A 15,000-nucleotide genomic window follows, 5' to 3' on the forward strand; every position below is an offset into this window, starting at 1 on the left:
TGTGTGTGTGTGTGTGTGTGTGTGTGTGTGTGTGTGTGTGTGTGTGTGTGTGTGTGTGTGTGTGTGTGTGTGTGTGTGTGTGTGTGTGTGTGTGTGTGTGTGTGTGTGTGTGTGTGTGTGTGTGTGTGTGTGTGTGTGTGTGTGTGCGCGTGGGTGCGTGCGTTGTACTCGGAGTGTCGGATGTTTTAAATTAATCCGATTTGATGACGGCAGTGGGCATAGCACACGTCATATCGGGGAGTCTGGCTCCTGCTTCCATCACAGAATGCATTCAGTGGTGAAGAAAAATACTCCCATTAATTACGTACCGATACCACAATGCAGAAATGCTCTGTTACAAGCAAAAGGCCTGTATTCAAAATTCAAAAAGTACAAGTGCTCGCATTTTTACACAATGTGGCTAAGGTTTTCCTCAAACTGGCAATTGCTTACCTTGCTGAGGATAATAATATACCCATATTTTTCCAAATTGTAGCCCGGGCTGTTAATATGCAAAATCGATTTGGACCCCAGGAATTTATAAGGAACTAGGCTGCTATTTGACCCAGATTTGTGCAAACAGACTGTGCCGTGTAAAATTCCAATAATATAAACATTTTAAAAGGCTCTCATACAGTATACTGAATATATTCTTTCAAATGAGGTTTGGACTTTTTTAATGAATTGAACTATTTGAATAAAGGTTGTACACATCAGTGAAATGAACCGCTGGGACAATCCCTAATTGAGAGAGCGTAGGCCTAACAAGCGCACCACTGCTCAGTGCACATGGAATATAGGCTGCATGGCTAACAGGGCTTGGTCATTACCTTCCATCTCTCTCCATATCGTTTGATAAAGGCATATAAAAAACATGACTTATACACCCAATGAAAATATACTCTTCACGGGGTGTAGAGACCACTTGGAATTATAACAATGGGTTGTGCATATAGGCTGAGTATGGAATGCTGAGCTGCGCTCGGGAATATTTTGATTAGTTGATTTGATTTGATTCAGTAGCTTAATGCCAGTTATCGCCAGTTATATGTGACCATACCATTATTTAACAACCTATACACGGCACATTTCATTATGCTTTAAGTAGCATGTGACGTGTCAAACATGGGGTTTTTCATGATTCTGAATCCATTCCAAACATTTGTTTTGCACGAAAAACACTCCTTGGTCTAAATACGGCCATAGCCACTTGCCCAAATGTGCCCAAATTAATGTGATGACCCTTATTAACCCTTGTCACATTTGTGATGATGGCTATTGCTGTTTTTAGCCCAAGGAGTGTTTTTCGTGCAAAACTAATGTTTAGAATGTTTTCAGAATCATGAAAACCCTCTAGTCTGACACATCACATGCTACTTAAAGCATAATGAAAATTGGAAGATGTGTCATGCCAAAATAATAAACTTGAGACTTAAGGCTGTTCATTAATTGCGTTAATTAAATTGTGTTAAAATATTTAACGCAATTAACGCATTGTGACAGCCCGAAATGGTCCCGAGCAGTTCATGACGCCTGTCGCTCACCCCTGTCAACCGCCTGTTTTAAATGCCCCGTTGATTTGGCCTGGTGTGCGAGTGTGGAGACAGACAGACAGACAGACAGACAGACAGACAGAGCGAGAGAGGGACGTTCAGCGTTGGACCTAGGTGTGTGGAGACAGAGTGTGGAGACAGACAGACAGACAGACAGAGCGAGAGAGGGACGTTCAGCGTTGGACCTAGGTGTGTGGAGACAGAGTGTGGAGACAGACAGACAGACAGAGCGAGAGAGGGACGTTCAGCGTTGGACCTAGGTGTGTGGAGACAGAGTGTGGAGACAGACAGACAGACAGACAGAGCGAGAGAGGGACGTTCAGCGTTGGACCTAGGTGTGTGGAGACAGAGTGTGGAGACAGACAGACAGACAGAGCGAGAGAGGGACGTTCAGCGTTGGACCTAGGTGTGTGGAGACAGAGTGTGGAGACAGACAGACAGAGCGAGAGAGGGACGTTCAGCGTTGGACCTAGGTGTGTGGAGACAAACAGACAGACAGACAGACAGAGCGAGAGAGGGACGTTCGTTCAGCGTTGGACCTAGGTGTGTGGACGAGGAAGCCAGTCCCTCGATCGTCACTTTTAGTTCACTGCGTTTAGTCCAATAAAGTGGCGTAGTCTCTGGCTCGTTGAAGACAACTTCCCCACAGAGCTGCACTTTTATTTCAGGCTCTTGTTTTGTTGTTTTCGGGGGGACATTAAAAGCCGCCCTGCACGGTCAGACGGTCTTATTCATTCTTTGACACTCGTTGCGTTGCGTGTCATATCTTTTTAAGTTTTGGGATCTGGACAATTCATTGTTTTGCCGGGCACGGACAAGCCTGTGGTACTTAAGTCTTATTTATTTTCTTTATCTATGAACTTGGGAAGGGGATTGTGATGGTTTATTGTGCAACAACTGCAAAGGCCGGGTTGAAATCAAATGAATTGACGTGGTGTTAGGAGTTTCTGAATATATATATTTTTTGTTTGTTTTATTTTCAACCATTCTGAACTGTTGACTTTGGGTTTATGCACTGTGGTGAACTGAGTTTGTTTATTTATGTGGGTTGAATTGAAAAGTGTTTTTATTTCTCAATACAAAGGTCTGTTGCAAACTTGTGGTTAAATCCAGATGAGGAAGAACTCATAAAAACTCATATCCGCTTTCTGTCATTTAGCTTCCCATTTCCACAACAATGTTCAGGAAAACATGGCATATTATGGACATAGTCTTCGAATGGTGATTAACCATGATTAATTCATTGTGAAGCTGTGATTAATCTGATAAAAAAAAATGTAATGATTTGACAGCCCTAATGGGAATACAAAAATCCAAATTATTTAGGGTCACCTTAGGTGGTACCAATTTGTCCAAATGCCAATGTTGGCCCCTGCACTATTAGACCTAGAGCAACCAGTAAGACGCGCAAACGCGGGAAGCGAACGCAGCTGAGACCCTGCAGATCATGTCTGTCTGTCTGTCTGTCTGTCCCGCTGTTACTGTATATGTGGACCTGGCCCCTTTTGTGCCCATATATGGAGCTGAGTGGACCTGGCCCCTTTTGTGCCCATATATGGAGCTGAGTGATTGCTGATGCAACACACTCCATATTTGGATAGCGGGACAGACACACAGACAGACAGACACACACACAGACAGACATGATCTGCTAGGTCTCATAGTAAGTGCTCACTGAGTTCGCAATAACCCACCTATCTCCCAGACTCCCTCTCCAGGGGGTGTGTGCACACTTTTCCGACATACCATTGGACCGACATGCGGAAAACGAGCGGATTAAGGTTGGCGAACATGCGTTACGGTTGTGCTGAACGTACATTACATTAGCCACTAGCTCTTAGCTGCGGGGATACATTGTTGTTGGGCGGAAACCTCTTATTTACATATTTGAATTTACTTACGTATGATTTACAACATACTGACGTCACACCAAAGCATCACAAGTACCAGATCCCCCCCCCCCCCGTGTGTGTGTGTGTGTGTGTGTGTGTGTGTGTGTGTGTGTGTGGGGGGGGGGGGGGGGGTGCACGCACGTGTGGGGGGGGGCACGCGTGTGTGCGTGGGCGCGCACCCACCACTCGGACAAACTTGCTGTCTCTCAAAGGAGGGTTACTGATATCAAAATGACGTTCAGCTACTTTTCGAGTTGCCCCCTGTATCCCTGCCTCCTCCTGACTGTCACCATGCTTTCTCACTTCCAGCTGAAAGGAGAGAGAGAGGCCTGTGGAGTGATTTAACCACCACTGTCTTTCTAACAGTGTTTCTAAACCTGTATAATGATTAGATGAGCAGAGCAGAGCATTATTCCATGCAGAGAGCCGTCGGTGAACTGCTGCATGAGTCAGTCAGGGATGTGTAGTGAGTCAGCGTTCTGCTGTGTGGAGATTCAAGTCTGTGTTTCCTACTATCCAGTTAGCTACTATTGGACCCTTTTATCGCCTGTCGGGTAGAAAACCTCACACGTCCAAAACAGTTATACTTTTCAGGAATCAAATTCTACACTATAGCGACAGTAGCAGATCCACAAACGCAAAGCGCTTCGTATCACGTTTCGAGCTTGCAGATCTGCTACTTTCGATGCTTTTGTCTGAAAAAAAACCCCTACAAAGTTTAAATATAGATAGAGGAGAGAAAATAGATAAGAGGTTTAAGCCCAACAGAAACAATTTTTACTTTGCCTGGTCTACTATCAACGCCCACAGACCTGAGGCTAACTGTCTTCCAGTTCGCCCTGTCTTTCTGAGGCATTGCATTTTTGGTTCCGGTAGCTCTGGAGTTATCTCAAAATGTGCACATTGCTAACTCTTAGTGACCCCATGAGTGAGTTTTACTCACTAAAGTAGAACTCTGCTACTTTACGCAGCGAGTAAACACCAGCATGGCCTCTAGGGCAATGTTTCAGGCGGTGGTGGTGGGGGACGGGAACATTTGTGACACAGGCCAGCACTTTGGTCCTCAACTCGCCAGAATGAAATGGTCGAAATAAAATCGTTTTTTTTTTCTTCTTTACTTTAACTCAAGTAAAACAGTGTGTCCACTCAACTGTCATTGACAGGTAACCTAGTGGGGGAGTGGTTAGTGGGTGGGGGAGTGATTATGCAAGACATTAGGGGTGTGGACAAGCATCTATTGTCACACCCATTCCAGAGGTGCTAAAACCTGATGAATCTTTGCAGGAAAATTTCTCTACTTTGCATCTGTATCTGTTATGTGTTTCAACAAGTTTTAGATGGTCATATCTCCTTCCATCATATGAAAGCTTACATTCTGTACTTTAATAATCTGTAATAATCTGTAATCTGTAAAAATCCAGTTGAGGCCCTTTTTGCTGGCCCCTGTCACATTTAGGAACCCTCAAACGTAACTTGTATATCCCTGTGCTTTGCAGACCTCCGTAAGCAGCTGGAGAGTGCCGAGCTGAAGAACCGCCGGCTGAAGGAGATCTTCCAGCAGAAGATCCAGGAGTTCCGCACCGTGTGTTACATGCTGACCGGCTACCTGATCGACCCGACCACGGAGAACCACTACAGGCTCACCTCCGTGTACGCCGAGCAGATGGACGACTCGCTGCTCTTCAAGAAGGTACGCACGCACGGGAGCACACACACACACACACACACACACACACACACACACACACACACTACTGCGACTGTGGCTCAAGAGGTAGAGCATGTTGTCCAATGATCCATGGGTCAGCGGTTCGAATCCCGGCTCCTCCTGTCTACATGTCGAAGTGTCCTTGGGCAAGACACTGAACGCCAAATTGCTCCCGATGTGCTGATTGGTACCTTGCATGGCTTCCGCTGCCATCGGTGTATGAATGGGTGAATGTAATGCACATTCTATGTAAAGCGCCTTGGATAAAGGCGCTATATAAATGCACCATTTACCATTTACACACACACACACACACACACACACACACACAGGGCTCCCTCAAGACATCTTGTATCTCAATGGGATTTTATTTTGCCCGTATAAATAAAGGTCAAATAAAACATGCATACATGCCTTCCTGCCTGCCTATACAGTACATAATATGCAGGCACACCCACATGCTTGTTCAAATGGTAAAAGAAATGGTAAATGGTGCATTTATATAGCACTCTTTATCCAAAGTGCTTCACAGTGCAGCTCTCTCTGTCTCTCTCTCTCTCTCTCTCACATACACACACACATTGATATGCTGCTGATGGCAGGAGGAAACGGCACTAGGCACCAACCTGCTCATCTGGAGCAGTTTTAGGGGCTGCAGCTAGTCTTGCTCAAGGACACTTCAACACAGACACAAGGGGGGGATCCGGGGAATCAAACTGGAAGCCTTCCGCTTCCCCAAGTGGGCGCTCCAGCCTCGCTCCTCTCTGCACGGTGCCTGTGAATGCTCTTAAAGGGACACTTCACCCTTTTTGCAAAGAAATATATGTTAATGACGTTTAGGAGCTTTAGATCACTTTCCTGGGGGTCTTTATGTGTGTAATATGTGGTTTTAGATATTTTAGATTGTAGCAGTGAGCCTGTTGTCTCTGATGTCATGGACACTGGTCTCACTCCTTGTTGATAGGGGGGAGAGCTGTCTTACTGAGACAACATGTAGTCTGTTCCAATGGATGGATTGGATGTAGTCATCCAACACCGTCTGCATGCACATGCGGTTCTGCTGTGGGGAAGTGGTACAGCGCAGAACAAACGCCGGGCGACCTTGGCAATATGTGCACGGGTCACTACTCACTGCGTCTGTTGCGATAGCGCCGCCGCCCCCCCCCCCCCCCCCCCCCCCCCCCCCCCCCCCCGACATCGCTGGTGCTCGTAGAGCGGAGAATTGAGACCTCCAGGGGCATTTATATAATCCCCCTTCCTTCCGCGGTTCCTGTGCTGAGCTCCCGGTGCAATTTCTCGGCATTGTTATAGTCATGTGTCTGACTGGGTCACGTAAAGGAGAACAGTATACCAACCACGCATGCAAGTGCGCGCGCGCACACACACACACACACAGGCCCTCTCTGCCGTGTGTGTGTGTGTGTGTGTGTGTGTGTGTGTGTGTGCGTGTGTGTGTGAGTCAAGTCAGTAGTATTTTTTTAGCTCCTGAGTCAAGACTACATAAGAGACCCAACTATTACCCTCATGGCAAAGACAAACTCCCCTTTAAAGACGTGGTGGAATTAAATATCTCTTTTTCACACTTTTAGAGCTTGCCCAACGTCATAATAAGTACATATCGATCATTAGATGCCCCTACAAATGGCAAGTCCCTAAAAGTTGTACTGCGTGATGGCATACAGTAGACCCTTATGAATGTAAATTAATCTTGATTTCATTCACCTGCAGTGCAGGCGTTAATATTAAGAGTTGCACGACTGCCCCTGGCAGGTAAAAAAATCTTTCGGGCAGGTGGGTTTTGCTTTCAGGTTGAAGTGGTGAATCGTTAGATTCAATGCTGGTAGTTATTTTCTAAGGTTAGTGTTTGCTCATGATCCAGCCTAAATGTAACCTGACGCTGCCAGATGGGGGCGGTATTGGGCATGTTCCCCAACACAGCTTCCATCTGGGATTTCTCAGGGAGTTCAGCTAACACCAATCTGTTCCGTACCGAACCAATCAGCGTGAGCTAAGGGCGGGATATGTGCGAAACCGGATGTGAAGCTATATAGACACGTCAATATGAGTGTTTGCACGCCCACACGGTGATAGACAGATGGTCCCATCCAATCATCTACCAAGTATCTTGGAAAAAAAGGAACAGCCCCGTCATCGAATTTGCTTCCACGATCCCAGATCCCAATAAGCTGTGAAACAAATTTGTGTAGCAAGCTTTTTGGATCTGGCAGCGTCAGGTTAGCCTAAATGGTCCGTTAAGTTAAATTTGACTTTGAAATTGCGTTTTTACACTACCTTGCAGTGCTAGAGCAGAGTCGCCGTCTGTTGCCAGCGTTACTCTAGCAAGCTAATTAACACTTAACACCTTTTTTACAGCTAATCACATTGCTATTATTGCAATTTAATGATTAAGCTTAATGATGAATTTGCTGAAATTGGGTATAGGTGTGTGACACCATTTCATTATCTTGTTTTGAGTACTGTATATCGTTGCAGGCAGAACACTTGTATCTCCATATTTTAACTTAAATGTAAATGAATTCCCTACTTCGTCATACTACACTAACTACAGGGTCACACATCTACATTCTCCCACACACGTCGTCACACAAAAGTAGCAGATCCAAAAGCTCGAATTTGGAGCTTGTGGATCTGCTACTTTTGGAGATATGACATTTCCACCCCTACAGAGACGATATCTGTTCTACTTGGTTTTGGGGGTTACCGCCATCCTTTTTCATACGCAACCGCTAATTAAAACAAGGCACATTTTGAGTTTTGTGCAAATCTTACCTTTATGTATTACTGATAGTGCATTTCTCATTTCAGAAAACTAACAAAAAAACTCAGTTACAGACTTGTAAGGGTCCATTTGTAACCCCGAGGGCCCCCAACCCCACTTTGAGAACCTCTGATTCAGAGCGATCTCCAACTTATTTTTCCAAGCTGATGGCGAGGCAATTTGTGAGCGTTATTATGTTCGTTTTGGTGCTGATTTTAGAGAGTCCTAGACCACCAATTATAGAGGTTTTGACAGATCATTTTGTAACGGGGGGGGGGGGACGGGGGACGGCAAGGCCCTGACCTGAGGGAGCGGGGGGGGCATGTATAGTTGGAGGAGGTTGAAGAGGCAGGGAGGAGCCAGATTGTTCAGTGGGTGAGCATAGTGGATTCTTGCCACTGCAGGAGAGACATACCGCAGTGGCATCCAGCATTGTAGAGTGGTGCGGTTAGGTACTGTAATAATAATAATAATAAACTTTATTTGTATAGCACCTTTCATACATAAATGTAGCTCAAAGTGCTTCACAGGGCAAAAATAAAATACAATAAAACACAAGTAGTTAAAATGATAAAACAATGGCAAAGAACAAAATTGAATATAAGAACATAAAATAAATAAAAACAAATAAAAACACCACATGCAGCAAATCAGTCAGGGCAGGGTAGGAACGTGCATATTAAAACTCAATTAAAAGCAACGTTGTAGAAGTGGGTTCTTTAAAAATGTCTACAGAGGCTGCCTGACGAAGGTACAGTGGGAGCTTGTTCCATGCCGACGGCCCCTAGAAGCAAAAAGCTGCTTCCCCGTATTTTTTAGTTGCCATTTTTTTTCAGGCCAGCAGTGGAAGACCTTAGGAGGCGGTGTAGAAGCCAGGTTTGAAATTCCTCCTTGCAAAACGATTGCCGTTTGTACATGTTGACCAAGATGCCGATGCTAACGGTTGCAGCAAACCTACAGTACTACTAGAGTGGATATACCTTGCAACTCATGATGGATTCTGCATTGAATTGAAACCCAAGCATTGAAAAAAGCAGCTCAAACCCTATATTGTTGCCGTCTGGCAGAAATATCTTATCTCCATTTTGTTTACACTTTGTGTGTCTTAATAAATGAACACCTTACTTTATCACACTACGGCGTCACACAAAATGATCAAAAGTGGTAGTCTGAAGCGACGCATTTTCAGCTTGTAGATCTGCTAATTTAGCTGTCTATTTGTATTTATTTAATCCTGCAAAGTAACAGTTTGAGGTTTCCACCTGACAAGTACTGTATATCATCTTTGACTAGTGTCTCCCAGGGGTCTACTTGATCCATTGCTTCCCCCCTCTACACTAATTATTTTTTGGCGGAATTTGCTACAATCTAACAACACTTTGCACTGCAATATGTTGTGAGCTTGGCCTTTTTTGCTCAACATTTGTTTATTATGACATGCACATAATATGGATGGCAGGGTTGATGTGGTAGCCTGGCACGAGCTGGGACAAAATATCGTCTCTGGCTTGTTTGGCACAACCAGGGAGGACCAGCGTGCAGATACTCTACACAACCAGGGAGGACCAGCCGATACTCTACCGCCCCGCCCCATCCAGGCACATGCAAACACAAAAGCTTGTAATTCCACAACTTTTTACTGAAAAAACATCCCTCCATGTTGAAATAAATGATAACTACACGACACATACATAAATACACAATAGTTAATTTGAACCCATACACAACATAGTTGGCCTACAGTACTAACATATTACCACACAACCTATACATTTGATTGTTAGCCAACAGTATCCTATACTCACAAACAAGGAGAGTGTATTGCTCTCATAAGGAGGTTGCTGGCTAAAGCACATGGCACTGTTAGTAAGCTACCATACTCTGGGGAGATAATCTCCACTGGAGATGATGTATCGGACCTATTACAAACTATTACATGAACATGATTACATGCAAAACATGAGTCTGCATGCAATCAGAACTGTGTCTAGTTAACTACACTCTAGAAAACAAGGGTACGCTATGATGAGCTGAGAATGTATGTTAGGCTAGATTTATAGGCTATATGAGGATGGAAATGCTTAACTTATACATAGTGACGGTTGTAATTTGCGTAGATGTGTGCATGAGTTGTTTTATTGTAGCAGCAAAATCATTCCTTGTTTTTAATAAGGTAATACCAGACCCTGTGAACATTTTGAAAGGTCAGTAAACGATATCACTGACTCAAACAATGATATTGTGATGCCTATATTGCCTACATAGTGTTATTCATGTCCCTTTAGCTCATAGTATGGGCTTCCTCTGCACCAGGACAGGTGCATCATACTTTAACCACTAACCCTGGTGTCCTGGTTTTGTCGATAATTATATTCATTATTGGCAGAATGCAAAGAACAATAGCACCTGTGTGAACTGTGAACCGAGTGGTGCAGGCTGCTTAATAACACAGCTGGCTTGCTGCCAGCGCTGTTGCAGTTGTTGAGGCCGTACTCCAAATGGAGTGGACAGACAGACAGACAGACGTAAATACAGACATGCAGAAACACATGTGGCGGCTGTGGCCAGTCAATAGAGCTGTTGGTCAGAATAGGCACCGCTCAAAAGATCTGACCATGTATTGTTCTGTCGGCAGTGCTGGGCATATGTCCGGTACATCATAATGGTCTTTTCACCACTGCCACACAAAAGGGGCAACGGGTATCTGGATTTGAAACCGGACCAGTAGAAACTGTTGGCGCTGCTGGCAGAGCTTTCCCCACAGCCCTTTTAACCCATTCTGACCTGAGATCAGATTCATACGAGGTTTCCACTGGGGGGACACACTGGTCTGATTAACCCATTCTGACCTGAGATCAGATTCTAAAATTCAAAAATAGCAGACCTACAAGCTCGTAGCGCGCCACTCGGTGGCACGCTATGAGCTTGTAGATCTGCTATTTTTCAATAGCTAAAGCATAACATGATGCTAACACCAAAACGGGTTCCCGTTCAGAATGGGTTAATGTGTCAACTGTCTTCAGGAGCTGGGTGGGAAATACATGACAATTCTCTGCAGTACATCCACTTGTGCAGGAGGTCTACTGAAGTCCACTCTGATTATTTCTTCCTCCTCCGAGTTAGCCCCGGAGGCAGGCTTTCCTTCCAGCTCAGCACTGTACTGTACTGTACTGTACTTTACGGAGCAGCTGCAGCAGTGATGGCACAGCGACACGTCTTTCCCAGACATGAAGTCACCAGACACAGTGTGAGGCTCTCTCTCCACTGCCCTCGACACCAACATTCAAAGACTTGCATGTCTTCTTCTATCACCTCTCGGAGTACTGACAGTGCAAACTAAGCCAAACCATGCTGCTCTGTGCCGGCAGGCATATAGTCTCCAAAGAGGAGAGCTGGCCTTGGCTAACATCTTACTGTATTTGCAATGAAATGGAAAGTTCCTGTAGGGGTGTCTGACTGTCTTTGTATGGGGCATGCCCATACAAAGATTTAACTCAAACCCAGAGCCCTGTTGATGTCCATTATACATTTAAAGTTTAAATGTATAATGGACATCAGCAGGGCTCTGGTTTGAGTTAAATCTCACCCGTGAGTTTGTTTAAATTCCTAACATGCCTAACTCTACATGTTGTAACTGGAGCTGCAGACACATTATTGTGTCTGCAAATTATTTTGGCAAATTAGGGTTTTGGCAAATTATTTTGGCAAATTATTTTGGCAAATTATTTTGGCAAATTGTTTTGGCAAATTGTTTTGGCAAATTGCTTTGGCAAATTGTTTTGGCAAATTAGGGTTTTGGCAAATTATTTTGGCAAATTATTTTGGCAAATTAGGGTTTTGGCAAATTAGGGTTTTGGCAAATTAAGGTTTTGGCAAATTAGGGTTTTGGCAAATTAGGGGGTTGGAAAATTAGGGTTGGCAAATTAGGGTTTTGGCAAATTAGGGTTTTGGCAAATTGTTTTGGCAAATTATTTTGGCAAATTATTTTGGCAAATTATGCTACGGAGCTCTGAATCTGTTTTGAGAGATTAAATCTCACTTTACATGAATTCCGAGTTCCACATTGGAGCCATGCCATTCCCATGCGGATCGCAAAATCCACATGATTTTAAGACAAAATCCTGGATGGAACTTCACAACTTCACATAGATCGCAAAACACAAATTATTTACGTGAGTATCGTGAATGATGCTGGTGCTTCAATCAGGGCGCTTCATTGCATGCCCATACAGAGCAATTATATTCCAAATAAAGACGCAATTAAAGTATCATTGCATTCCCATTATATAAACTGGAAGGTTTGAGAAGGAAAACCAGTTCAAACTGCATTCAAATTGCAGCTCCATTTGATAATCTTCTAGCCTTGGCCATCGTAATGGAATCATCAATGCCAATAACTATTAACCCATTCTGACCTGAGATCAGATTCATACGAGGTTTCCACTGGACACACACTGGTCTGATTAACCCATTCTGACCTGAGATCAGATTCTAAAAATGTCAGTCGTTCTTCGACTTTTCAAAAATAGCAGACCTACAAGCTCGTAGCGCGCCACTCGGTGGCGCGCTACGAGCTTGTAGATCTGCTATTTTTCAATAGCTAAAGCATAACATGATGCCGACACCAAAATGGGTTCCCGTCTAGAATGGGTTAACTGCACATGCTAGCTAGAACGACCACGTCTGAGATGTTCCATTGATGTATGAGTTTATTCCATTGGCCCCTGTTAACCCTGTTACATCCGTTACTCACTATAGAGTTGTTTTCTAATTTGTTTTTCTTTGTGCAAAGAAGAAAAAAGACATAGGACAGCTGCAGCATCCTTAAAGTCTGATACAGGTAGTGTAGGAAGATGCTCTTTGGACGGGGGAGGGGCTTCAGAGTCAAATAAATAAATAAATAGGCTAAATAAAATAAATGAATAAATATGCAGATCTTCAAAAACAGTTTAAAAAGCTGTTCCAAGCTAGTTCATCTTGGAACAATGAAAACAAGCCAACATGCCTTCTTCAGGGCATGCAGAAAGGAAGACACCCAAGCCTACAGTATAATATCGTCTCTGTCCAAAACTGTTCAAATTCAAATAAAAAAATCACACCTGTGTGAACCAAGTGGTGCAACTCCCCTCTCTCTCTCTCTCTCTCTCTCTCTCTCTCTCTCTCTCTCTATCTCTCTCTCTCTCTCTCTCTCTCTCTCTCTCTCCGTTAGATTAGCTTTATTATGGATCGTGCATGCGCGCTGCCGTCCACCTCCCATTATACAGGCAGTTGATTTGAGTCCAGCAGGTGGCAGCAATGTCACATACTTCTCTCGTTCCAATTTCACGCATGCGCACACCACTCATGCTCATTCACGTACGTACACAGGTACACGGACAAAGCTGGATGTTAAAAATAGCAAACGTAGCACACCTGCAAACCCGAAAAGTGCAGTTGTCACTCTTGATACGTTTACTGTACTAGTACTAGCTGTAGTATGAGCATGTATGACATATTAATTTATGAAATAAAACACAAAAAAGTAAAATAAATAAATAAGTAGATAAGAGGTTTCTGCACGACATTGATGATACCTTATTATATCCATAATCTAGGTATGATTCTTATTTTCTTTTTGCCTTGTTACTGCTGTGCTTAACTCTGGTACTAGAAATGGCAGAATTACCCGTCCGGGATTAATAATAATAATAATAATCATAAAATCTGCTCTGAAGTTTTGTAAAGCGCACACGTCAGTGCTTCATTAATTCCTGCCGCGGCTGGGTGGAGATATATGACGAAAGTTACAGCTCAGGTGTTTATTATCTTGGTGATGAGCGTGGCATCATAACCCATTCTGACCTGAGATCAGATTCATACGAGGTTTCCACTGGACACACACTGGTCTGATTAACCCATTCTGACCCGAGATCAGATTCTAAAAAATGTCAGTCGTTCTTCGATTTTTCAAAAATAGCAGACCTGCTATTTTTCAATAGAACTGCTATTTTTCAATAGCTAAAGCATAACATGATGCCAACACCAAAATGGGTTCCCGTTCAGAATGGGATAAATACCTAATCACTGTCGCTAATCACACCTCTTATGCTCCCAGGGGTGAGCTAAATATACACACGCACGAGTGGTGTCAATATGCGCGAATATGCACATGCCTGTCTCGTTTCCATTTCAAACGTCGCATCGACAGTAAATCTTACCCCGGTGTTAGCATATTTTTGCATATATTTATAAAGATTCTAGCTACGGCTTCTGTGTGCTTCGTACTAGATCTGACATCTATCTGAAAGGGGGGGGGGGGGGGGGTGCTGGCTTTCATCTCTTTTTTTGCCATAGGTTCTCAATGCAAGTTCACAGTCACATAATCACACACTCGTGCTGACACGAACAAATAAAAAATACAATAGCCATCTGGTACACACACACACACACACACACACACACACACACACACACACACACACACTGTGTGTACGGCTCCAAAGTTTTGTGTAATTTAGAAATGTCTCTTACAATAGCATTCGATTGAGAAGAAATATAGTCGCGATATTACTGTGTCAAATGACTATTATAGCTGGGAACTGATTATTATTATTACGGTCCATTGTCAGCAGCCGTCACTCCTGTATTGCAAACGCACATTGTTTTAGCTAATCCGATGTCTGGTTGTCTTTTGAATTTTGTCTATTCTTGAAAAATCAAGGCTATTCCATGTGAGAGAAACTGCCAAGACTCTGAAGCTCTCATACAATGGCGCGTACAACTCCCTTCACAGAACACATCAAACTGTATCTAACCAGAATAGAAAGAGCAGTGGGAGGGCCCCAGTGCACAACTGAATAAGATGACAACTACATCAGAGTCTGTAGTTTGAGAAACAGATCCCTCACAAGCCCTCGGCTTGGCAGCTTCATTAAATGGTACTGACAAAAACATCAACTGTGAAGAGGCAAATGAAGGATCGCTGGCCTTCTAGGCAGTGCAGCAAAGAAAAAGACATCGGAAACTGGCCAATAAATGTAAAACATAAATAAAATGTGTTCACAAATTGGATTGCAGAGAACATTTGTGAGACACGATACAAATTAAAAA

General features: G+C 43.7%; 1 protein-coding gene across 1 annotated transcript in view; it reads left to right on the forward strand.

The window, feature by feature from the left end:
* The window catches only part of mad1l1 (mitotic arrest deficient 1 like 1), a 113,478-nt gene that overhangs the window by 70,546 nt on the left and 27,932 nt on the right, over positions 1 to 15,000 (forward strand). The window contains exon 17 of the mRNA XM_080759128.1: positions 4,921 to 5,114. Coding sequence (XP_080615254.1) covers positions 4,921 to 5,114 — 194 coding nt within the window. The remainder of the gene's footprint in view (positions 1 to 4,920; positions 5,115 to 15,000) is intronic.

Source organism: Protomyctophum bolini (assembly GCF_963924005.1).
Source record: "Protomyctophum bolini genome assembly, chromosome: 3".
NCBI classification, from domain to species: domain Eukaryota; kingdom Metazoa; phylum Chordata; class Actinopteri; order Myctophiformes; family Myctophidae; genus Protomyctophum; species Protomyctophum bolini.